This window comes from Prosopis cineraria, unplaced genomic scaffold (genome assembly GCF_029017545.1).
Source record: "Prosopis cineraria cultivar Desert tree isolate PC_DT_omini unplaced genomic scaffold, ASM2901754v1 PC1, whole genome shotgun sequence".
NCBI lineage: Eukaryota > Viridiplantae > Streptophyta > Magnoliopsida > Fabales > Fabaceae > Prosopis > Prosopis cineraria.
The window spans coordinates 44401025-44427041 of NW_026555332.1; the positions used below are offsets into that span (position 1 = coordinate 44401025).

The following is a 26017-nucleotide window of genomic DNA, read 5'->3' on the forward strand; positions in this document are numbered from 1 at the left end:
TAATTTGAACTATCCAGTTTTAATAATCCTATATAATCAACATTGAAATGGTCGAGTTTTAAATTTCATGGGTAAATTTTTCTTAGTTGACCTTTTTAAACTAGTGGATGTTTGTTGAGCTCCCAACTGATGCTCTTCTCCCTCCGCTTTCAAGCTTCCTTTTGTGTCTCAAAAGTTGAGGGTGGAATGTGAGTCCAATTAATGAAGTTGTCATTTCAAACTCTCAACCTTTTGAATTGAATACTTCAGCTCTTGCTGGATGTTCAACCTTGTGGGCGACAACACAATGTCCTTCCATATTGATCCAGCTTGACGAGCCGGGTGAGGGTGCTTGTAAAGTTCATGTATGGAGTTGGCTTCCGCGTTCAACTTGGCAACCTTCTTCAAGCAGTCAATTTCATCTGGATCAACTAGCAGTGTCTTGTCTCTCTCTTTCCATCCTATCAACTACACAACAATTCTCATGTCAGCTACAGAAAAAGTAGCAACCATAGAGAAAAATATAAATGTTTAGCATATCAGAGAGAGAAATATCCAAAGACTGTTTTTCTTTAACCTTCTTGAATGTGTCAATTTTTTTATACAGAAAAATTTGCTTGAGTTGGGTCATAGGACTTACTAGAGCCAATGCATGTCCTTATAATCAAAGAACAATTATAAAGATACTTTCAAATTATCCACCAATAAGATCCTTACATTGACGGTGAGATTTAATCACACGACCTTGTAAATTATGGATAAAATCCTTACAAACTAGACTGACCTTTATTGGTACAAGTGTGTTATTCATTTTCATTTTGCCTTAATAATTTGATTATGCTGAATGGCAACAGAAAAATTAAATGGGCAAAAGAGGCATGAAAACATAGTTTTATGGAAAGGGAGTTTCAGAATTACAAGTACATTTGTTTGCTTGAAACTCTAGCGGCTAAGGCTAATATGAAAACAATAGATTTTGCATCTGAGTCATGAAGCCGGTAGCTTTTTATATATTTATTTCTTTATTGGTAAGAAGCAGGTAGCTATTTAGTAGCCACTGGAAAAGGGAAAATATGTGTACCTTGTGGGGGCCTCCCAACGCATTTGTTACATAAAGTCGTGCATTGTCTACCAGTTGACAGTAAGTCAGAAATGCTTCAGCAAATCTCTTGTGGGACTTCAATTGAGAGTTTACTCTTACTGCTCTTCTACACATGATGGCTCTCCTGTTAACACTCAAAGTTAGATGTCATCAATAGGCGAGTATGATTGTCAGAAAGAAAAGACTGCTGCTGCACCATCACTACCTTATTCCTCTAACCACTGCAAGGTAAGCATCACATACTACTCCAACCAGCTCTATCCTATATGGCTTTCTCTTTTTGCCTCCATTCTGTTCTGGTTCTACTTCTTCCATTCGTTCCCAATAGTTTTCAGTCACAGTTCCATCATCAGCCACCCTATAACCAGGTCCCATGCGGTAACGATGGCGATGGACGCATCTAGTCATAGTTATAGTTTGCACAACAAATGGTGCCCAAGAGAGAGTGCCATCCATGATCACATCTCTTCCCTCATTTAATGCTGTTACTAGCAGGGATGAGGCTGCATCTGTAGATGATTGGTGTACCTGTTTGTGATGGTTAGTTTTCCTTGGAAGAATCGAAAGCATTGTACAACTATGAATTGTGTCCGAGGATGGATGGTTGAGACTCTGCCAAGATAAGTTCTATGATCAGAATGAAAAAGCAGAGGAAAGTGTCAACTATCTCACCAGTTCAGCTGTTCGAATCATGTCGTGATGATGCCCTCTTGAGCTAAGGGCCTTATAGAGGACATCTGATTCTTTAAAGGCGTCTGCTTCAATCACTAGGGCATTCCCTGCTGCTCCTGCCCAGAAAGGTCTGTTTAAATTTCATTCATAAATAAACGATATTAGCTTCTTGGTGTTGGTTTTAATGATTTCAAAATGATACTTGTATGTGTCAAAACATAAATGATGGTTGTGACATGTCAACAAGAACGATTATGACCTTCTTTTAATAAAATTATCTGCATACAATTTGCTTCTATGCAGCATGCCGTGTTTTCATATTTATGGACCTCATTAGCCTTGTAAGCTTTCTTTACCCAAAAAAAGAACTTGTCAGACATAAATATCTTTAATACTTGCTATAAGCAGCATTCAGTTATCGATTCATGTAAACAGTCTCCGTCTTTGACAAGAGAGGATTCTGATTTGACTTGAATTATGGATTTGGTGCTGTAATATTGTATAATATTTGCAGCATACTAAAATGGAATCCTTATTACAATGCTTCAGCAATTGGGAGTTCTGTGTCGGTGATTCCTATGTAATAGAATTAAAAACGCAAAAGCAAATGTTATTAAAACAACAACAAAAGCAAAACGTGTGAAATTTTGGATCAGAAATGTTATTTGATCATACTCTTTGCGAATGTCTTTAAGCACCGTGCTCTTCCCTGCTCCCATGCCACCACCCATGAGGAGGAGCACTGGACTCCTATCACTGTGAGCTACGGGAGCCATCACCTCCGTACATTGAGAGTCATCATTTGTTGCCAGCCCCATTGCTTTCATCTCTTCCACTAATGTATTGAAAACCCTAGCCACCTTCAGATTCTTCGTCACCCTCTCGAACCTTTGCTCCCTATACAAACCAAGCTGTAAATATCAAAACAACGTCGAAATCTTTTCTCACCACGCTTAACATGACAACAATGACAAGATATTCCAACCCCATGAGAATCGGCACAAGTTAACCATGCATCTAAGTGGCGGTTTCAAACCTTTTATGGAATCAGAGCAAGTGTGATCCCAAATCAAAGCGCTCATTTACTTAGTTCTCGGATCCATTGTAGTGGATCTTCATATTCAAGTGCATTAGATGTTTGATAACCCTCGTCTGCTCTTTCAAATATTGCTAGATCAGAGTTAGAAAGACAGTCTTAATTCTCACCTTGTTGCTGCCATAACAATGTTTCTGAGCTTCTTTTTGGGTTCACTTTCGCTCCTTAACACCTGACACACCACCAAAACACAGTTCTTTATCTGCCACAATCTTGTTTGTTGATGCTTGTTTGTTTGAGGACAAGAAAAAATTCTTTCGTAGGAATAATGATGGTGAATCGAATACCTGACTTATCATGACATCAGCATGGCTCCAATGGAATGCAAAGTAACTAAGAATGCATCTCTCAAATTCCTCCACAAGTTTCACAAATAAAGAATCGGCATCTGGTTCGCTGGCGAAGTATGCGTATATATCATCTTCACAGTCCTCGTATTTTCTCACGTATTCTGATGCTAGTTTACATAGTTGTGGACAATGTCTCCTATCTAACCCCAGTTGCCTAGCTGCACCAAATCGCACAGTCTCACATGTACCGAACTAAGCCAATTCAATACAATATCTAATATCTATCTATATATGTACCGCTATTCGTGGATCCACAAAAGTCTGATTCAAATTCTTGGGCATGAAATTACCTACATAATGGGAGAACCTTTCCAGCTTCACGGCATGCCCTGTTTTTGATAATCTGATTCGTGGGATGATCCTCTGATCTCTTATCCTTTTCATGAAATAATGCAATGTGAAAGCAAATACGAGCCCGATGCAAGAGGCTGAGAGGATCAGTGTGAAGGAGGGCTTGTAGTAATCATCTGAAGAAAATTGACACGGGAGAGATCAAAATCACATCTCCTTTCTTCCATGGGGAGGAACAATTTTGAAACAGGGCAGCAAATAATTAAATTGGATTGTGTTGTGTATTACGTACCTTGCTGCATTTCTCTGAGAAACTAAAGATGGAAACCACCTCAAGTGCCGGAAACGTCAGTTCGTGTTTTGAAATATGATTCTCTTGAATTTCTTACCAACAATTGAAGCAATTTCCTCAGAACTCTTGTGGCTGCACGCTAATCGTTACATTTGTGTGGAGTCGATCGTAAAGTTGGCATGAAGCAAATTTCTTCGCATGGCAATATAATCTATGCATTACACGTATGCAATTTTTTTAATGGCTGGGAATTTAATTTGTTTTATTTTTTCGTGTTATAATTTTAGAGTTGTCTTTTGACCTGTAATTATTACTAGAGTTGATAATATTGACTAAAATTTTTATTTCAGTTTAATATTTTGGAATGACAGAAATAATCTGTACAAATCTTAATTAATTAAATATGTCCCATATCACAATACAAAGTTTTTAACTTTTGCATTAGTTCATATAGTTTGGTCCCTAAACTTTAAAATTTTATAAATCCGCCCCCAAACTAGTCAACAATAGAGAGTTAATCCCAAATTATGAAAATGTCAACAAATAAATTGCTATTTTCTATTCAAAAAACTAGGAAGCTGCTGCCTAGTAGACGAGTTTTAGGAGAGTGACTATTGATTGAGATGATCTAATATGCTGTTAATTTATTATTTGTTGTTTGTTTGGGCATATCTTCTTTCACTCCATATTTGCAAGTGCGGAGCCCTTGTGCCAACAAAAGAGTGTGCCCCTAGCTTGTCCTGTCATTAATTGATTAATTTCCTATAATTAGAATTTTTAAGTGTTCGTCTATGAACAATAAATTATCAGACGTGCCAGAAACGATGAGTCTCAATTAATAATAAGAGAATTCTGGGCTCCTTGACCATAGTTCACCCCAGATGTAAAAAATATGCAAAATTTGATAGAACAAGCACCAGCAAAGCTATGTGTATGTAGGGGGGAAATGCACCCCCTCCCATGGGGCAAATTACATAGGTAGTATATAAAAATTACAATCATGCACCCATAATTTTAGAATTTTGAACCCTCTAGATTTAATAGAAAAGTATTTAAGTTCAAAAAATTCTTAAATAAATGATATTTTAACTCATATTCTATAAATTTAAACCAAAAAAATTATCCTCATTAAACATATTATTAAAAAATGAATCAAGAGTTGTTTGTTTTATAATAAAATTCAAGCACAACAAATTAAAGTGCTCGGTAATAGTTTTCTCTTTCTTTTTTTCAAATTAAATGGTATATCAATTTTTTTCAACATAGTTTTTTGCCTAAAGAAATCCTCAATATATTTTTTCCAAATAAAAATATACATAATTTTACGCATGTTATTATATTTTTTGTTTAATGTAATTAATTTTAAAATTATGATAATATTTTTAAAATTTTTAATTTTAAAATTGAGGTGTCTCGCACCCCTAACTCTAGCTCATAGCTTTGCTATTGAGAATAAGTGTTTTTGATTGTTACTGAAATGTAAAAAGATTATAAGTGTAAATTAAAGATGAAACTAACTAATAAACCTAAAAGCTATGGGTGTAGACTATGAGTCTTTATTGAGTGTTGACTCCTTTTCTTCTATGCTTTTGTATTCTATTTATAGTGTTAGAGTGATGGTAGTCTCTCTCTTAAGACATAGAATGTTTTGTCAAAAAATTAGGGATTATGCAAAACTCATGGCACGGTCTTTGGTCTTTACTTAGTGCCTTCTATTTTTGGCAACCAGCTCGTCTCATCAAGATACTTGAGCACGATGATGTTGCTTCCACAGATTATGGGATCACTTGGGATCTTATCTTTATGTGCCAATGGTTACAATCCAATATTTGTAACTTGAGGGATTTCAATATGTTCATTCTATCGTGGTTTTTTTATTGACGTCGAGGCCAACCTCTCTGTTCAGATTGTTGATTGGACCTGACTCTCAGTCACTCGGCCCAAATAGTTTTATGACCCACCTAATGCCTTAGCGAGCGATGTTTCATATTTTAGCCCGAACAAAAAGTTTAGATGACCCATATCTATATATTTTTATCATAAGATGTATAGAATATGATTGTGGCTTAAGGATGAACTCGAGTAACTTGACTTCAAAACTTGTTATTCTCCCTGTCGGGCGGTTACAAAGTAATCAACGGTGTGTCGAAGTGGATATATTGACATTGCACTTAAGCTGCACGGAGAACTGATGATAACACAGCGGTTAAAGGTGGATCCAGTTTGATTTGCAAACCTAACACAGAGACAGAGTGCTATATTACAATTATTGGTGGCCTTTGTAAGGCTAGTTTTATGGACAAGGCAGCAGCATATGTCCAAATGTGGTGCTATGTAGCTCTCTGATTCATTTAATGCTCAAGGATGGGAAGCTGCCAGACGCTGAGAAATTGTTTCAAAGAGGGCATTAAACTTAGACCACAATGTGGTGCGTGCTGTGGTATAAAACCTAACAACCAGAGGTCTGAATCTAACGCTGCTACTTCTTGATAACCAAATAAAAGTTAAGTTCAATATGCGATCCGGAATAAGTGGGTTTAGGTCGTGGTGTTTCAGGCAGACTGTCAGAGGCTTATGAAGATTGAAGCGGCAGCTATCTCGTCTGCATTTTATCTGAGCTTTCTTCAGTATGTATAGCGGAACTTTATTAATTGGCAACTCTGGTAAGTCATCTTGGAATCTGATCTTTGCCTGTACCTAAGCAAGGGCACGTTAATTTGGTGTTTGCTACAGGTTCCTCGTTAATAATGTGATAAATGAATGTTTTTTACATATCAACACCAATTGAGTGTTCAAATTTCTCTCTATGTTTTGACCCAAAAAAAAAAGTTTCTGTGTGTTTTATTTTTATTGGGAACTTGATAGCAGAATGCTGAGAATTTCACCTGAATCTTGTCTATCAATCAATCATCCCAACAATGTAACATCTATTTCTCAGTAGATATTTCGCTGCAACATATAAAGTTTGTTCTGGCCTCTGGGCTGATTGTATTGGCAGGGAACACTTTAATCATCGTCATTGTTATTATCCTTATCATTACTATTGCTATTGCTATTATTAGGGGCTGACTTTCATTTACTCCTCCTTTTGAAAAGAAAATGATGACATAAAATGGCCATTTGGTTGATTCGAAAGAAGTTCAAGTACTCTTCTCGCAAGATTTTGAGTTCGAGTCTTGCGGATGGAAAAAACCATGCTGGAAAAGCTACTGCTTTTTTTTCCATGGCCTGGGATCCAACTAGATTTTAATTCAGAATAGCTGGCAATACCAAATTCCGGATTACTTGTGAAAAAGAAGAAAAGAAAATGATGACTGAGTTAGCTTTTATTTTTATGGCCAAAAAGACAATTTCTAGCACGTGTTAGAGACTTTTAAACTCAAAAGGTAGTTGTCACTTGTTAGAGCAGTCTGATTTTCCACACCCCCCCTCATTTATTCTGGCTTCGCGACATTCACTATACTGTTCGTAGAGGGTGATATGCAGGGGCTTCCATGGATATTCATGCACTTACTTCTGCCCGAAATGCTTATCCTAGTTCTAGACTACAATCCAGTTAGTTGTATCATAATTATTTGTGGAGCCAACAGGTTTCTAAAGTTTCACATACAATATGGTAAATAGGGTTAGAGAAAGAGCAAGAGTTTTTAACATGAAAAGCTGCTGTTCAAAATGTCAACTCCTCATCTTGTGCTTATTTCCTTTCAACGATTGCACAAGAATTTATTCCTGAACGCTAAATTGAATATGACTTTATACTTTCATATTACTATTGTTTTTTCCTGGAGAAATACAGAATGCGAACATAAGAGTTTATGAGATATATATTGATTCCTTTAACTGCAGATGATGATTTTAATAACCCTGCACAAGGGCGTTTTAAAGATACATGTAGTGTCAAAAGTGGAAATTAAAAAAAAAAAGGGACAACCAATATCTTATTCTTTTATTGTCTTAAAGATGTTATTTGTTGAAGATATGTCCTCTGGACAAACAGTCATTCTCATACTTGAATGAGTTACAGGGGACATGCAGTTGAGCACATGTCATTGAATTTTTGATGAATAATATTAAGCTCTTATTTTATATAAAATTTGAGATTAGCTACATACTACCTATTATAACTAATGAATGATTTGATTTATCATGGATTATTATGGATTTTATATTATGCATATGAATATTTTTTTGACCAGTATTATGCATATGAATATGGACTTTGTTGTAAGCTCATTAATACATTGACAATGGTATCAGATTCAGCCTCAACTTTGTTATGTAGGAGAGGTTGGAGGATCGAGTCTGGGAAGGCTTCAAAAGACCTTTTGGTGGGGTGAGGAATAATCTGCATACTACTGCAGGGAAAGCCTGTGTCTCTTGATGCTCACCAAAAGGGGTGGGGTCGCCCTGTTGTGGGGCCTGGGGGGAGAGTGTCCAGCGTCACAAAAGACCTCGGGGAGGCGGGGTGAGCGGAAGGCTGTTACATTAAAAGGCGCCTTTTAATGTAACAGTACGGCCTCACCATTGCCTCCCCAAGGTCTTTTGGCGGTGCTGGGACCCACCACCCTCGCGGGCCTAAGTCCAACATTCGGCACTGGTGATACAGTGCCTATTCCTCACCCCACCCTCACGGGGGTCTTTTGAAACCTTCCCAGACTCGAACCTCCAACCTCTACCACCTTTACAAAGTTGAGGCTAAGTTTGGTATCACTAAGTCACTTAGATTTGTAACACATCAAATTTTTTTTTATAATTTAACTCAACCATAGTTGGGTTATAGCCACCCAACACATTTTATATCAATAAATTCAATATAAAAAATATTTTATAATTGGCTTAAACTTGCACAATACAATATTTTAGATAAATTTTTACCTCCCACATGCCATTAGGCTAAATCACATTTGTCCATCCTTATACTCCCAACAAGTAAACTAAATCACATTTGTCCATCCTTATACTCCCAACAAGTAAAATAAATAATTTAGTCAATTTTCAAAACAAGCCAGTTATTTGGCCTCATAATCATGCCATTTTAATAAATTCAAAGTAAATCAAATATTAAAATTACAGTCATCCAAAGTGTACTAAAAATATAAATAGTTTGAAAGACATAATTACATTTATATATTCATATAATTGTCAATAAACAAAAAGCCCTAATATTGGCAATATAATACATTATAAATCATAAATCAAATACCCAAAAGAGACAGTGGATCTATGCCACTAAGCCTCTGGAACTCCTCCACGTGTCACTCGTGGCTCTTCTCCTGAAAATTGTTAACCACATAATGAGACTCAAAAGTCCCAGTAACCAATACTAATTTATGATAGTGTGTACAAACAGTTAAGTGTGTGCTTACTAAGTGAGAATTAAAAATAATATAATTCCAACAAATATAAGAAATATTACAATACACACAAACAACCATCCTTATATCCCTCCATTAACCTCGAGCCGTAGCCCTCACTCGATGCTAAATTACCCGGCCAAAGGTAGATTAGCCCGAGCCCTTACAAACCACCTATTGAGCTCCAATAGGAGCGTACCACGTGGCATATAAATACAACAACAATAGCAAGTCTCCCAACACCTTCCATAATAATCAAACAAATTTATAATAATATTGCACAATATATAATATTAAAAAAATTCATAATTTTCTCAATAATCACCCAATTAACATAAAGTAACACTAATTATAAATTAAAAGTATGGTTACCTCGTGGCTTTTTCAATAAATTATTCCTTACAATTTCTCTCCCACCACAATCTTCACCAATAATACAATCTACAAATAACATATTATTTATAAATATTAGTTTCAATTTTTTGAAACTAATAAAAATTAATTCTAATAATAGAATTAAAAATATAACATAATTCTTAATCTCAATCTTAATACAAATCTAGAGTTAATACTATTAAGTAAAATTTTTAACCCCTTTTAATTATAAATAAACATTAATAATCTAAAAATCAACTTCTAAACTAATTTTTATTATCAAAATTTTTTTTATTTCATAAATTCGCACATAAAATACTCAAAAATTAGAAATTGAGTCTCAAACTTAGAATCATAATTCTATAGCTATAATAATTCATTTCTCATCCCAAATAATCATCTAAAACTCAATAAATCAACATATATTTTCAAATTTAACAAAAATCTAGTCTAGGATTTGATTCTTAAGCCACAAATTCAAAGATCATCAATAAATTTATACTCTAGAACATTTATTATACTACTAACAACCTCAAAAATCATATTTATTCAATATAAATTCATCCCTCTTCCAAATCCTAAATTTTCTACCACCATAGACTCAAAAACCAAAGAGGAAAGATGGTTAAGAAAAAATTTTAGAACACATACTTAGTCTTAAAAAGTTTGAAATCACACCCTAAATATCCTATTAAAAACTCTTACCTTAAAAATTCAAATCTTCTGCAGCGGCGACTCACGCTTACAGACGCTCTCTCTGATCGCACACAAAAGAGAAGAAAATGAAGAAAAATGAGAAGAGAACGGTGGCTTTTAAAAAAAACGAATGTGGGTCCCACAAATTTTTTTATTATTTTTCCCTTTCCTCTCTCTTCTTTCTTTTTTTATTATTTTATATATGATCATTACGCAGGAAAGCAATTTTATTCTTCTTCTTCTTCTTCTTTTTTTACATACCTTTTCTCTTTTTTGTAAATAATAATAATAATAATAATTTAATAATATTTATTTATTTATTTTTTAATTAATTAATAATTTTTTTATTTTTTTTAATTTTAATTTAAAATTATATCTTAAATTAAATTTAATAATTATTTTTTATTAATTTATTATCTTTAAATATTTTTTAAAATTTTTATTAACTTAAATTAATTATTAAAATTTTACGTACTTTTGTCAAAGTATGCTTTGATTTCATATTACAAGGCCAACGCACAAAAGTGAGAAGCATGAACTGATGGACCTACCATAAAAAGCTGTAACGACTTCAACAGCTCTGGGACGTGATCATGGGGGTTAGATTTTGGATCTGATTTCTTAAAATTTAAAAGACGCAAGTTTGGCAGCATAGTGGGCTTTAACATCTACAACATTCATGTCACATTTACCAAGTTTGTCCATCCTCCGTTAAAACGTACTCCCTCTTATTTTTATTATAAAATATTTTTAATCATTTCTCATATCTTTAAAAAAAAATTTTTTCTTAATATTATGAAAAAATAAAAAACACTTTTATTTTTATCCTTAACTTTAAATAATAATATAATTACATTAAATACTTTTACGTTAATAAAAAATAATAAAATTAAAAAAAAGTTTAATTATTATAAAATAACTTATATTTTAAATAAAAAATTACTTTTAAAAAGTGTTTTACAAATAAAATTGGAGGGAATACATAGTAATGTAATGATTGTACCAAGTCATCCCATGCTCGTATATTTATACGTATAGACCCACAGAACTTTCTACACGTACATCCTCAGATTACATCATAATTATTGTCTCTCCATTTCTCTGCTATTATCTTTACATCAGCTAACGCGAAGACTGTCTCATCCGCAGCCAAATGATTGGATTAGGAACATGTCTCACTCAATTATTAAAGCTAATTGTTACTTACATCTGTATTAATTAAAGATAGTCCAGCTTTATGATGGCAACGTACAATCCGTGACAGTGTGAGAGATCCCAATAAAATCTATCATTTTGATATTTATGTCTGATGGCCAGTCCTATTTGGGGTAGTGTCAAACGAGGCTATGTGCAAGTATTGTGATAATCTCAGATTCCCAGTTACATCAGCAATAGATCCACTGAATAAAATTCCATGCACTTACAACACGGTCCCCACTCCTGTTTCGGCTATGTCCTGACTTATTACATCTTCCGTTCTTCTTCCGACACACAAGAATAAGTTAGGAATTAGGTGGCTTCCTTCCTCGGGCTGGTAGCTTCTGAGAAGGACGCGTAGACTTGTGTTGGCGGGAATAGTGCCTTATTTTCAGTTAGAATCAAACCCAAGTGAAATAGACAATTAATACAATCCCAATGAAATTCCCCCAATCTTTCATCCACTTTCTGCCCAAGTGCCAATGAGGCCCCAATGAAAGAACTAAATGAGCCCAACTTTTTAGCCTTTGCCATCATTTAACTTTTTAAGCTCACGCTATCTATGTTCACACCATGTTATCTCAAAGCTTGTTAACGTGTATAAGCATAAAACCCCAGTCTTTATGCACCAAAAAAGGTCATTTAATTGTTATAATGTGAAAACAACTTACCTTTTTAAGTTTTTAGGGCATTCTTTTCCATGTCTGGAGGATTTGAATCATGGATCACTACCTACCTACACTTGACTCCGTCTTTCAAATGGCCTTTTTAGGGGAACTTTTTATTGCCGCTAGATTTCACGTGAACATTGCAGTGAATTATAGTAGAATTCAAAAGTTGATTTACATTAATGGCTGGATTAAATCAAAGTGTGGCTTCAAACAATCCACGAAGATATGACACCGCCCAACAGACCTGACCCACTAGAAATAATGAGCTTCACACAAATACAATCCTATACCATAGTTATTTCGTTTTTTAAATGTTCAAGATAACCAACAAAGGTTAAATACCAGACCTATCTGGGAGGACATGTTATGATGAATTCTGAGATAGATGAAACAGATTTTCCGCCCAACTAAACACACGCAAGAGCTTCAAGTAGCAGAAACTTCTAGTTTAAGTCCTAAAGATAATAAACTAACCCCAAAACTCAAAAGATAAACTTATTGGACAGAAAACAAAGCAAAAGTAAGAAAATTTGAAAGTTTGGGTCACACCCACCTGGAATCTGAACCAACTGCCAATCAATCGTTCATTGTTGTTCCCAATCGCCCACTGTTTTTGCACCATCCACTTCCGATCTTCAATCATCGGAGGATCTGTTTTCCAGCAGCACAAGGAGATAGTCATATTTCTAATGCTTATATACCATCCTTATAGGAAGTAAGGAAGAGATCAGAGTATACTTGGTGGCTGAGGGGAATGAAGCCTGGTCCGAAATCACTCCGTGCAGCTATGTATGAGAGTTGCACGAATGATCTCGAACCAGACGACATTCCCCTCAACTTTTCATGTTTACATGACAGACAGGGGAAGAGGTTGGGGGGGGGGGGAGAGCGCACAAAAAAAGAAAGACAGACAGAGGGATGGCTGAAGCTTTTGATATGGCCATGCATTATTTTCCATAGGGTCCTTGTGTGTGTGTACACACACACACACACAAATTTCAAAGGAGATTCTTCCTCGGGTCACATGATTTGGAGTCCACTTTCTACACTATTTTTAATTAGCTTTTCCCACGTAGGGCTCTAGTCATAAAAATAAAGAAAATAAAAAGAATAAATTGGTTTTGCCATCTGTGAAAGTAAAAAGCTTTCTCATCAGCTTACTTTCTGTTTTATTAATCGAAGAACAGAACGCTATTGATAGTCTGGTCAACCCCAATCTCTGCAGGTTCCTCTGCTCACCTTCAACAGTTTTCCTTCAAACATAGGGACCCGACCCGCTTTTGTAATTTCTTTGTCAATACCTAATTTGTCATGTTTGATGTTAGGTAGCAAAGCCAAAAATCTTGACCAAGCCCTGCATATATTAAATATTATACAAGGGTAGGAACTAGTGAATAGTCTAATCTAATATGTACTGAAATGGAAAATACTGCAGACACCTATTTAATGGTATTGTATCGTTTAGAGGTATAGAATCATAGATCGTCTATCAATGTCTTTGAGACTCTTACCTTGCGTTTATTCTCAGCTCTCAAGTAAAGGATGCCTCTTTTGATAGGCACTAAGGTAGAGGGAAAAATAGAGATGGAGATCCATCACTAATATGTTGTCATATGGAGCAATATTCCAACCTTGAATTGTAAGCTTAAAAACAGAAAGATCGTTTAAAGGTATTTAAGCGTATATGTAAAAAGGAGGGGAAAGAAAAGTGTAACAACCCACTCTTCTGTGCAATTGCCGTGCGCCATCGCAGCCTACTCTTGACGACATGCCCATAAGCATATTCTAGATGTAACATATATAAAAAGCAAATTCGAATTCTTTCACCGAGTAAAGTTGCCTACTCATGAGGAATCAGAGAACATTGTCCCATGCTTTTTTAACAGTCACCTCACATGTTTTTCCTTTGGCTCCAAACAATATTCTCCAATTAGCCCCAAAAGAATCTGACCTATTCAATTTTTTTTTTTCGTTCAAGGTACTCTCTTTATATTTATATGAATATATATATATATATGAATGAGAAACGGTATGGCCTTTCTATTTAATTCTGCTCTAATGGCATGAGTATTCTTGTTATTAATAGAACCCAGAGTTCAGATTTCAGCGCTCCCTCCGTTTCCAGTTCACTGTTTAGAACTTCAAATGTAATTTCAACCCAAAACAAAACTGTGCAATATATATATATATATTCATTTTGTGAATTGATACAATATTTTTAAATGCAACACCTTGAACGCAAAGCAAGAGGTGTATCAGATAAGGCAGAAAATGTGATACATGTGAATCCAGCTAAGGTAAACACGTACGTTCATATTCATGTGGACACAAGTCGTGGTGAATTTCCACCATCAAGTTCGTTATCATAAAGCCAGAGTTGTTGAATATATCATAGACATATCCGAAATAGGGCCAAAACCCTGTCTGGCCCAGAAATAATGTGAAGGATAACACATGTAAGAATAATGTTAGTTGGCAACATTTTCAACATCAAAATGAATTTTTTTTTGGGGGGGGGGGGTCCTGCAGTTGTCCAGAAATGCCAGCAGAATAAAGTTTGCTTGGCATAACTTCCGAGAGCAATAGATAAATCTAATACACGATGGAAAAAGATGGGTGGAATCATGACCCCGACGCCAATTGAGATATGCTTTATTAAGCCCAACTTAAATTCAAAATGCCTTTTGATAATACAACTCTGCTCCCACATTTCCAAGCACGCTCTTAAAAAGAATTGTCTTGAATTTTACATTCGGTATAGAGTTGACAATAATTGAAAGCAATCCTACAAATGAGTATGTGATGCTTTTAAAATTTCTGAAGGAATCTATTTCCTCTTGCTTGTGGAACTTCCCAGGGTTAGGCGGGTTGTCATCATGACATGGGCAATAATTTTTTGTTATCTGGTAAAATACACCCAGAAGCCCAGGGGCCCCCAGGCTGAATTGCTGTGTCGTTATCAATCACATCTTTCCAAATGGTGAACCCTTCAGTGTGTTTGCGGTTTGTCTTTTAACATTCAAAATTTGATGGACTAAATAAATAGCTTTCATTTTAGACATGTTCATGCCGTCATTTAGTAGTAGTTTCTTACAAGCTCAGCTTCTTTAATACCACCATCAGACTATATTTCTCCTTTTCAGTCATTTCAGCAATGGGACTGCCCCTCTTGTTTTCTTGCTTGTACACTCGTCTAAGGAGCTGTTAATATGCATGTGTTGTTACTTTCTAGGCAGATCTTACTCTTCTTACAGGCTATTGCTAATGCCCAATCTCAACCTGGATTAAAAGGTTCCTTCAATATTCTTCTTTCTTGCCATGCTGCAAGAAGTTATAATAGGGTTTTATGTGCATAAATTGCTTTATTAACTAGGTGCATTTTCTCCAGTTTTCATAGTGCCAAATAAATAAATAAAAAAGAGAAGCGAAAACAATCATACAAGGAAGCTGTAACACGAAAGGTTGGTACTTCTAGCAGCAGTTAGTAAATTGGAGACTTTTGACGCACGTGACAAAAGAAGAAAAAAATGAAGCACTGCAATCTCAAGAAACTAAAGGGTAATAAGAAGACTAATTTGGGTTCAGGGATCAAAAAAGGGCTCAAGGACTACCACTTGCACTTGCTATCCATATTTTGAGTATGATGCTTTAAATCACTAGAATCTTCCCAAGCTAATTTTTTGCTTCGTTTTGGCCTGTTTTGCGTGGAAGATGATGCCGTAATTTTCTTTATTTGGGAGTTCAAATCACATTTAAATAGTTCAGGAGGAATGTATTTATACGCCGGGTATATGCCACTCATTCAAGATGTGCACAAAAATGATTGCAAATAATTAAATGGCAAAAGTTCATTGATTCTTCGGAGTGTTCCTTACCAGACGAGAAGACATGACTGAATACAAGAGCATGAAGTCTCTGCCTCGCCGACCGAAGAACTAGCAGGCAGCTTCCAGCTGGGATATTTGACCGAAGTCTCTGACTCTTTTCTTGCGGATAATTTCAAATGATCTCTCGTCAAGGACGGTGCTGGGCTAACCTGCAATTTGACATTTTGAATCAATCCTCCGAAAAGGTCCATGGTTTGTTAGGGAAACTCAAAACTTTTGATCTTCGGATGCGGTGTGCTGCATAACTAACTAACTAGTTATTTCTAGTTGGACTTTTATCAAACAGCTGGAGTGAGAGAGCAGGTGAAAAGTTATGCGCAAGGAAAGCGTGTTACGTGGATCATGATTCTTGGATCATGTCGTCCACTCAACAATTACATTCGCAATGATAATATACGCGATTGTGTATTTGACAATCGACATGGAATTTTTTTGGAGTTGCTCAAGGAACACTTGCTTTCTGTAATTACGCACGGGGTTTGGATTTACCGGAATAGGCACTCCATTCTTTTTTGCTTACCGAGAAAATACAATGCAGAAAAGTAAGGAAATGGTCATAGAAGATCAACAATAAAAGCGGTGTAGCAGCAGCGGTAGGAGTGGTGATATTAATGTTATTTATTTATTCATTTTGCTTGAAACTAACCATGGCAAATGTCGTGCCGCGTTTGATTACTTGACTAGGGTAAGCTTTTAATTCCTCGAGCAAGTGGGAGGGCTTTATCACTCTTATCATTTTTACAATTCCCACTTTACAACTTCGGTGTATGAAGTAAACTGTTGAGTGAAGTTTATCATTTATTTTTCACATTTTAGTAAAAATTGGTCTCCAATTCCCGTAGAAGGAGATGTGGGAATTTTTTGGTGATCAATTTGTGAATAATTTTTTGAGTTTGAAGGCATGTTTTGGCAGACTCCAAATTTAACTCATCTAAATTTTAAATTATACCAAAAAAAAGATTGGTCTCCAATATTAGCAAAAAAATATTTTGTTTTGGTAGTGAATCATTTAGGGTCCGAAGTCAACATTTCCAACTAATTGGAGTCAAGCCAGTTTGAGATCCTTTGCTCTACCAGTAAATGCTAATATATTTTTAAAGTCTGAGCTCAAGATTTTTTATTAAGGGAATTCATCCCCCTTACTAATTAAACCAAGCATTTGTTAGTTTGGAAAAAAAAAATTCCTCATTTCATTGAAAAAAAAATATGCATGTTCTGTATATTAATGTTTAATTTGACAAGAAAATCAAATGGAAAATAATCTATTGATAATGTGTATTTTTTTTTAATACACGGAGAAAGTAAAAAAAAAAAAATACCTTGCTACAAACTAGGAAAGGAATGAATTGAGCTATTCCAGGAGAAGAAAGTGAAGTCCCAAGGGTAGCTTAAGAGCCCATGTTGCCAAATTATCAATTTCACCACTTGTTCTCTCTTTTGATAAATCCAAGATCCACGATCCAATCTCGACTGACCATATTACAGCACTCCAGAATCAGATCCCAAGTATCCTACATATCATGATTACCATATTTGATCAAGTTCAAAGCCTCTATAGAATCATCTCTCAAAATCACCTTCCTATGTCTGCATCCTAAACTTGTCAAAGACCAATAAGACAAGCCCATGGTTCAGCCATGAGAGTCTACCTTTGAAATTCTGAGCATAATAGCTTCCAATGAAGAGTTATGATTATCTTTAATAACAACCCAACAACTTGTGGCACTATTAAAATGAAAATAAGCCCCATTCACTTAAATAGTAACCCAACCTTCTTGGCTCTTGCATCATAGGATGGCTTCCCATCTTCAAGACTCCTTGAATGTTAGCTTGTTTTAGATTAAGCCATGCTCCATTGTAACCCAAAACAATAGCCTTGGCTCTTAGGTATGTTTAATGAGAAACAGTATTAATATTTGCAAATATTTTATAATTCCTTCGCTTCCAAATAAGATAGCAGATAATATCAAACAATTCCTTCCAATAATCCTCATCTCTTCCCATTACCACATTGACATTTAAATAGCACCAATCTCACAAGTTGCAATTAAAAAATCTAGGTTAAAGGCTTGCTTTGATAATAAAGGTTAGGGTTTAATTTTCTCACAATGAAGGATTATTATATGAAAATAGTGGGTGATGGCAGAATAGACAAGATAAATTAATGACCATGTTTTTAATATAAAAATACAACAAATTTAATTGATCTTTTTTTTAAAGTTAAGTCAGATTTTATTTAAAAACTTTAAAAAGATTACAAACACAAACACGAAGGACCCCTGGGAAAAAGTAAAAACTTCCAAGAGTCCAAATTGAATGGACAAAAAAGAAACTACAGAGTAAAACTTATGAACTAGATGAACTATAAACATAAAACATAGGATAAGAAAAACTCTAGAAGCCCAAGCCATGCATTACTTGAACATACATGCAAATAAAGGTCAGATGAATTAACAATCAGAATTAGGTCTAATGAAAGGAACTAGTCCCTCACAATATAGTGAATCAAGGTTTGAATTTTTGTTGAAAGAGATGTTTACATTTAATATTCAACAGTACTTTCAAACATGATTGCTTCTAATTAAAATTAAAATGATTATTTCAAAGTTATTTAAAAATGTGATAAAACAAGTAGCTTTTTAGTATTATTATCAATAAAATAAATTAAATGATTGAAAATATTAATCTTTTAATCCTTTGAATTTTGACTCATTTAAAACACATTTTTTCAATTATGACTCAGAGTAATTCAATCTCTCAACTCTTAACTTGTCTAAAACTCAGTCTTTAGACTTTTACCATTTATAATTTTATTTTTATCATCAATGAGTTATCATGAGTTAGCACTGAGCCATCCCATATAGCAAAAAACTATTAATAATATTGTTAAAAAATTCCTTATATAGTTTCCAACTCAACACGACAAGGATATTACATGTTTTTTATTATAAACTGTAACTAATGTGTCTCCTTTGTTACTCAATCATTCTCTCACTCACCTTCTCCAATTCCTCTTCTTTCTCTCAGTTATCAATTTCTAGGTGTATCTCTTTATATTTTTTTTCTATTACAAGGCTATAATAAAACCATAAGGTTTCTACAATCAATTGGGAGATTATCAAGAATCTTGACGCCTAGGTTGTCCAAAGAATGTTGTCGGACAAGCAAGTTAGCACATTTATTAGTTTATCTATAGACATGATCGAAGGTAATTACTTAGTTCTTCATGGTGAGATTTCTAATATTTTTGATGATGTCAGAAAATAGGTGTCTTTTAGAGAAGTTGTGCTCAATGAGTGATAAGACTTCTATTGAATTAAAATAGACATTGACTTTATGAAAATTGGCATTCTGACAAAGATTGAGAGCTTTGAGAATTCCCATGAACTCAACTGCCGTGCTAAGATGATAATCCAAGTATTTGCAGAATCTATATATTTTATCAATTCAAAAGATTTCAATGGAGACCCATCTTCATCATCATCGTTTAAAGTAAAGGACAAAAAGAGCTAAGTTCAAGCTTATTTACAAGCCTGTGCATAAATAAATTGCATGAAAAATTAAACCCATCTTTAGATTCTGGATAGAGAAGTAACATGCTTGAAGCCATCAGTATAGAAGGCTGCTGTTAATATTGTCATGCATCTATCTAACATTAAGAAGATGTAGATCATTACGCCAATTGTTGAGGTCCTTGTCTCAGTGGATTCCCTTACTGAAACACTATGGTTGAGCTTGATTTCCTTTAACAAGAAGAAACAAAAAGAATAAGAGACCTTACAGATGAGGTCATTGGAGAATAAGAAAAAGCATAAAAGAACCTAAGAGATTGTTACGTGCAGCTATGAGTTTGAACTATGTAAAGCTGAGTCCGAACCATGTAAGCAATTTTAACAGTGTTATTGATATTTTTTGCCATGTATGTTGACTGATACTTGTGCTAACTCATGATGAGTTAAGGATGATAAATATAAAATTATAAATGGTGAAAAGTTTAAAAATTGAATTATATGCGAGTTAAAAATTGAGAGACACACTGAGTTATAATCAAGGGATTGATTTTTAAATTAGTCAAAACTTGTGAGATTAAAAGATTAATTTCTCCTAAATTAATTTAAGTAAAAAAATTGGGGGAAAATATGCATTATACTTTCTCGCATGGAAGCACTCTCTGTAGTCCATTTTGCATTTTCACTAGGAGTGTTCAAATTGATTACACCAAACTAAATTGACATGAATATATCAAAATTGATTATGAATAAATTTGGTTTGGTTCAAATTTTTGCTTTCTTGAAACCTGAATGAAATTGAACCCAATCTTGCTATAAATATTTTATATTTTTTTGTACATTTTCCCAAAAAAAATTCTCTTTCCTATTTTTTTTTTGTTTCCCAAGGTATTCTTATAGTAGCAATTATGAGATTAATCTCTCGAGAAATTTAAACACCATTTAAGAGGTTGTCTTCTCCTGAACGATACTCTCTATATATACTTTCAGGGATTGAAATCTAACAATATGCTTTAGAAGCCTAAATCATCCCTTTCCTGAATTTAGTTATGTGTGTATCATTAGTAAGAAATCTATTAAAAACTTAAAATTAACTAAATGTTGTCTGTAATTGTTTTGATATTTTTAAAAAAAATTTATAATCAAGTTTTTAAATATAAGTATATAGCATATTAGTTTTTAATAGAAAATTATGCTAATTAATTATTAAGATACTCTATCTAGTCTAAAATATAAGCACCTTTTAACAATACTTTGTATCACAATAAAATCTCTATTCTCATTAAAAATATACTTGTTTTCCTTTCTACCCTTAGTTTCAATTTATAATGGTGAGAAGAAGGTCACAAATTCACTAACACAAGAATTTAGATTAATAAATATAAGGGGTGATTTTTTTCAAATAGTAAGATCCTTATATTTTGGATCAAGATTAGTTGAAAAAATGTTTATATCTTAGATTATGTTGTCAAGAATTTTTTTTGTTGACACTAGTAATTAATAGTTAAACATTATCAATGAACATGTACATGTATTGATTATGAAAAACATCTCATAAAAAATTCATTATGATCCAAACCTATACCAAATTGCTTAAGGCTAGAACCAAACTAATTATAGAAAAAATCAAATAGATCCCAAACTTTGATAAATTGATTAGTTTGGTTTGTTTTGATTTTTCTTCAAAATCAAACATGTGAACATTCTTAATTCTCTCAGTGCTAATAATTATTTAGACATTTGTTGCAATTTTCACATGTCACACATTAGTAGGACTTACCAATGATCAATGGCATTGGCTCGATACAAGACATTTAAGTATAGGAAAAGACTTAGCTTTTTGGATCAAAATGGCAAGCATAAGGCTTGGAGAGTTTTACAAAGAAAACAACAGGCTATAAGCAGCCCATTCTTGTGAAAGATAGTGATATAATTCATAGGAATATCACTAAAGGCTCATTTGGTATGATGGAATTTAGAATGATGGAAATTGATTGGATTAGACATAGAGTTCAAATTTATTTCGTTTTGTATGCCATATTTTTAATTCCATGTGGAACCCAATTCCACCATCACTAAACCTATGAAAATGTCTAAAATTCCATGGAAGCCATATCTTTGACTCTTTTATCCCTACATAATACCCTCGTAACAGACTAGTGATAACAGTGGTCACTGACTACCTTGCAGTCATAGGCATCAATAACCTCAACAGTTATCCCCTCTCACCCTATCTTCTTCCCTTCTTTTAAACCTAATACCCATTGTCACCTCTCACTCCCATCACTAGTTAAGACCTTCATCAATTAGAGAGAGGAGGCTTTTGAGATTCGAGATGATGGAATCACCATCGATAGCCAACCGTACATAGCCTTCATCTCTATAGCAACCTCTGACTTCTATCATTGTCATCGACATCAAGATCAATGAATCCTTGAAGGTACTGGTAGTAGTTCAATCGTCTCTCCCTCCTTCATCTCTTACATCTAAATTTGATTTCAATAAGGCATATATAGTTGTTCAAATGTGATTTCATTTCTTCTCCATGGTGCATTTAGGTTTTGGGTGATTTCAATTCTTTTCTATAGCTACAACCTTCAAATTTGGGTTTTGGGTGATTTCATCTAGGTTTTGTTTCTTGTTTAGATATGATTTCATTCCTTCATAAACCTAAAGGATTGAGTTTTGATTTCTTACTATTTATGGAAGGTTCATTGTTGTTTTGATAATGATGGCTAGAGATTGTTGTTTTGATTTCTACATACTAAAATATCCATGATAATGGAAGGTTGCTAGCTAGAGATTGTTGTTTTAATTTCTTCATCCCACATCAAAGGTCAAGCTTCAATTACCTAGGCGAGAGCAACATTTTTTTTTCCTTGAAAGATGCCATTTTAGTCATTCTATATTTTAAATACCAATATTAAATAAAAAATCTTTCAATTACATGAATATACCTAACATATTTTTAAACCCTGTATCTATATTTATTTTCACCTCTATATCTATTTTCACTTCTATTAAAATCATTTCCCACATACCAAAGTGGGGCATAATAAAAGAATGGGAAAATATTTACTTAGCCATTTATCCTTTTATACTTAATACGTTTTTGTCCAATTAAATCAAAATAGGTGAATTTTAATGTTTTAATAGTATTAACAACAAGGATTTGTTAAGAAATATAAATAGTTTATAAAAAATTACACATATATTTATTTAATTGAAAACAAATACTTTAAATTATAGCTGGGAATTTGGGCAAATCAGGCCTATTCAGGCTCATCCCGACTCCTAAAAAAGCTCAAATAGCTAAGCTTGTCACAAATTTTTTTGGGCTTCGGGTGGCCCGAATAATTGAATTTTATTTTTAAAATTATTTTTAATTAAATTTTTTACTTTAAAATTAATTATTTTATTTACAATTTTTTTATACTTAAATGATGTATAAGATTCAAATATATGGTATTTTAATATAAAATGACCTAAAATTTAAATAATTAATTAATATTTATTATTTTTTATATATTTTGTAAAAATAAAAAAATTATTCAGGTATTTAGGCTAAGCTCAAACTTAATCGGGCTTGGCTCAAATTTTCTTGGGTTTATTCGAGCTAACCCGATCATAAAAATATCATAATTTTTTTAAGTCTGGCCCTAGCTTTTTTCGGACGGGTTTGGGCTAGCCCATCGAGCTCGGCCCAAATTATCGGCTCTACTTTAAATATACAAAGCTATAAGTACGTGAATTTTTTCCCTCTATCTCTACTCTAGATTTATAGTCTATGCGACAAGCTTATAAGTGGGGTAATTTATTCTTCCTCTCATTTTTTTCCATTTGCTCTCCTTTGCTACATGCAAGAGTTTGGATCTCCCCTCTTTTTTTTTTTTATAAAATGAATCCTATCCTTTATTATTTTTTAGTATCCTAACTAATTCTTTCTTGTGGGGAAGAGAAGTCCACATACATGCAATGACACATAAACACACAACAACACATCATTGTTTGAAAAATCAGACTGGACTGACCTATCAACTTGGTGAGTCAACCTTGTGTCCAGTTTGGATTGGTGGTTTATTTGGGTTTTAGTCAAGCTGGGTGACCTGGTGTAACACACCAAATTTTTTTTTTAAATAATTTAACTCAACCATAGTTGGGTTACAGCCACCCAACACATTTTTATATCAATAATTTCGATATAAAATATTTTATAATTGGTTTCAACTCACACACTATAACATTTCAGATAAATTTTTACCTCCCACATGCCATTAGGCTAAATCACATTTGTCCATCCTTATACTCCCAACAAGTAAACTAAATCACATTTGTCCATCCTTATACTCCCAACAAGTAAAATAAGCAATTTAGTCAATTTTCAACACAAGCCAGTTATTTGGCCTTATAATCATGCCATTTTAACCAATCCAAAGTAAACCAAATATTAAAATTACAGTCATCCAAATTGTACCAAAAATAGAAATAGTTTGAAAGGCATGATTACATTTATATATTCATATAATTGACAATAAACAAAAAGCCCTAATATTGGCAATATAACACATTATAAATCATAAATTAAATACCCAAAAGAGACAGTGGATCTATACCACTAAGTCTCTGGGACTCCTCCACGTGTCACTCGTGGCTCTTCTCCTGAAAATTGTTAACCACATAATGAGACTCAAAAGTCCCAGTAACCAAAGCCAATTTATGATAGTGTATACAAACAGTTAAGTGTGTGCTTACTAAGTGAGAATTAAAAATAATATAATTCCAACAAATATAAGAAATATTACAATACACACAAACAACCATCCTTATATCTCTCCATTAACCTCGAGCCGTAGCCCTCACTCGGTGCTAAATTACCCGGCCAAAGGTAGATTAGCCCGAGCCCTTACAAACCACCTATTGAGCTCCAATAGGGGCGTACCACGTGGCACATAAATACAACAATAATAGCAAGTCTCCCAACACCTCCCACAATAATTAAACAAATTCATAATAATATTGCACAATTATACAATATTACAAAATTCATAATTTTCTCAATAATCACCCAATTAACAAGAAGTAACACTAATCACAAATTAAAAGCATGGTTACCTTGTGGCTTTTTCAATAAATTATTCCTTAAAATTTCTCTCTCACCACAATCTTCACCAGTAATACAATCTACAAATAACATATTATTTATAAATATTAGTTTCAATTTTTGAAACTAATAAAATAATTCTAATAATAGAATTAAAAATATAACATAATTCCTAATCTCAATCTTAATACAAATCTATAGTTAATACTATTAAGTATAATTTTTAACTCCTCTTTTAATTATCAATAAACATTAATAATCTAAAAATCAACTTCTAAACTAATTTCTATTATCAAAATTTTCTTTTTATTTCATAAATTCGTACCTAAAATACTCAAAAATTAAAAATTAAGTCTCTAGCTTAGAATCATAATCCTATAGCCATAATAATTCATTTCTCATCCCAAATAATCATCTAAACCTCAATAAATCAACATATATTTTCAGATCTAGTCTAGAATTTGATCCATAAGCCACAAATTCAAAGATCACCAATAAATTTATACTCTAGAATATTTATTATACTACTAACAACCTCAAAAACCATATTTATTCAACATAAATTCATCCCTCTTCCAGATCTTAAATTTTCTACCACTACAAACTCAGAAACAAAAGAAAAAGGATGACTAAGAAAAAATTTTAGAACACTTACTTAGTCTTGAAAAGCTTAAAATCACATCCTAAATATCCTATTAAAAACTCTTACCTTAAAACCCTGCACCGGTGAATTTGGCTCACAGATGCTCTCTCTGCCGAAACTCACGCACGAAAGAAGGAATGAAGAAATGAAGGAACAGGTGAGTTTTTATAAAAATTCAGTGGGTCCCACATTTTTTTTAATTATTTTCTCTCTCTTCTTCTTCTTCTTTTTTATTATTATTTTATTATTGTTACTGTTGAGGCGGCGGACGAAGCAAATTCGTTTTCTTCTTCTTCTTCCTTTCTTTTTTTTATTATTATAATAATAATTTAATAATATTATTTTATTATTTTATTTTTTTTTTAAATTATTTATTTTTTTTAATTTTCTATTAACCCAAATTAACTATTAAAATTTATATTGGGATATTACACCTGGGATTATCTCAAATCAACCTGTTGACCTTACAAGTTAGGTGGGAAAGAAAGATAGAGGAAGCGGATGATGAAAGATGAAGAAAGAAGATGGGACCATATGAAGAAAGAATAGTATTGAGCTAGATTTAGGGTTATCGACAATTATATTCTTAACAGGAAGTCATAAGAATAGCCCTTACTGAGATAGACCGTCAACTCCAACAAGTTTATCATATGTGAGATTAGCTTTGGTGATGTTGTCAAAGAGCACCTTGTCATCTTTAATTCAAGTAGCTTCTCCAAAAAAATGAAGAAAGAAGAAGATGGAAGTAGATGAAGAAAGGAGATGAAGAGTTGAAGATCCAGTATACAGTGATTCTTTTATA

The 26017-nt window shown here is 33.5% G+C and overlaps 1 protein-coding gene and 1 long non-coding RNA gene across 7 annotated transcripts; both read right to left on the reverse strand.

Moving 5' to 3' along the window:
- Positions 1 to 3918, reverse strand: LOC129292173 (calmodulin calcium-dependent NAD kinase-like). The gene is made up of 9 exons (XM_054929725.1): positions 3783 to 3918; positions 3490 to 3666; positions 3137 to 3357; positions 2960 to 3021; positions 2429 to 2650; positions 1754 to 1883; positions 1287 to 1609; positions 1061 to 1205; positions 1 to 447 (listed from the first exon to the last, which is right to left on the reverse strand). The coding sequence occupies exons 1-9, from the start codon at positions 3790 to 3792 to the stop codon at positions 211 to 213; spliced, it is 1527 nt and encodes a 508-aa protein (XP_054785700.1). The 5' UTR covers positions 3793 to 3918; the 3' UTR covers positions 1 to 210.
- A 7313-nt stretch (positions 3919 to 11231) lies between these two features.
- On the reverse strand, positions 11232 to 16608 carry LOC129308338 (uncharacterized). 6 transcript variants are annotated; one of them, XR_008592589.1, is made up of 4 exons: positions 16483 to 16608; positions 15951 to 16111; positions 13237 to 13376; positions 11232 to 12726 (listed from the first exon to the last, which is right to left on the reverse strand). It is a non-coding gene; the product is annotated as an uncharacterized LOC129308338 (long non-coding RNA). The 6 variants fall into 6 exon arrangements; XR_008592588.1 differs by having other exon boundaries at positions 16452 to 16493; XR_008592587.1 differs by lacking the exon at positions 16483 to 16608 and having other exon boundaries at positions 13237 to 13429; positions 15951 to 16439.
- Between the last annotated feature and the right edge of the window lie 9409 nt (positions 16609 to 26017).

Excerpts from the sequence above, each read along its gene's own strand:
- LOC129292173 (XM_054929725.1), bottom strand. Across the intron at positions 3,358-3,489 it reads AAGGTTCTCCCATTATGTAG|CTAGGCAACTGGGGTTAGAT; the intron begins GTAATTTCATGC and ends GATTTGGTGCAG. Across the intron at positions 1,610-1,753 it reads TGATTCGAACAGCTGAACTG|GTACACCAATCATCTACAGA; the intron begins GTGAGATAGTTG and ends CATCACAAACAG.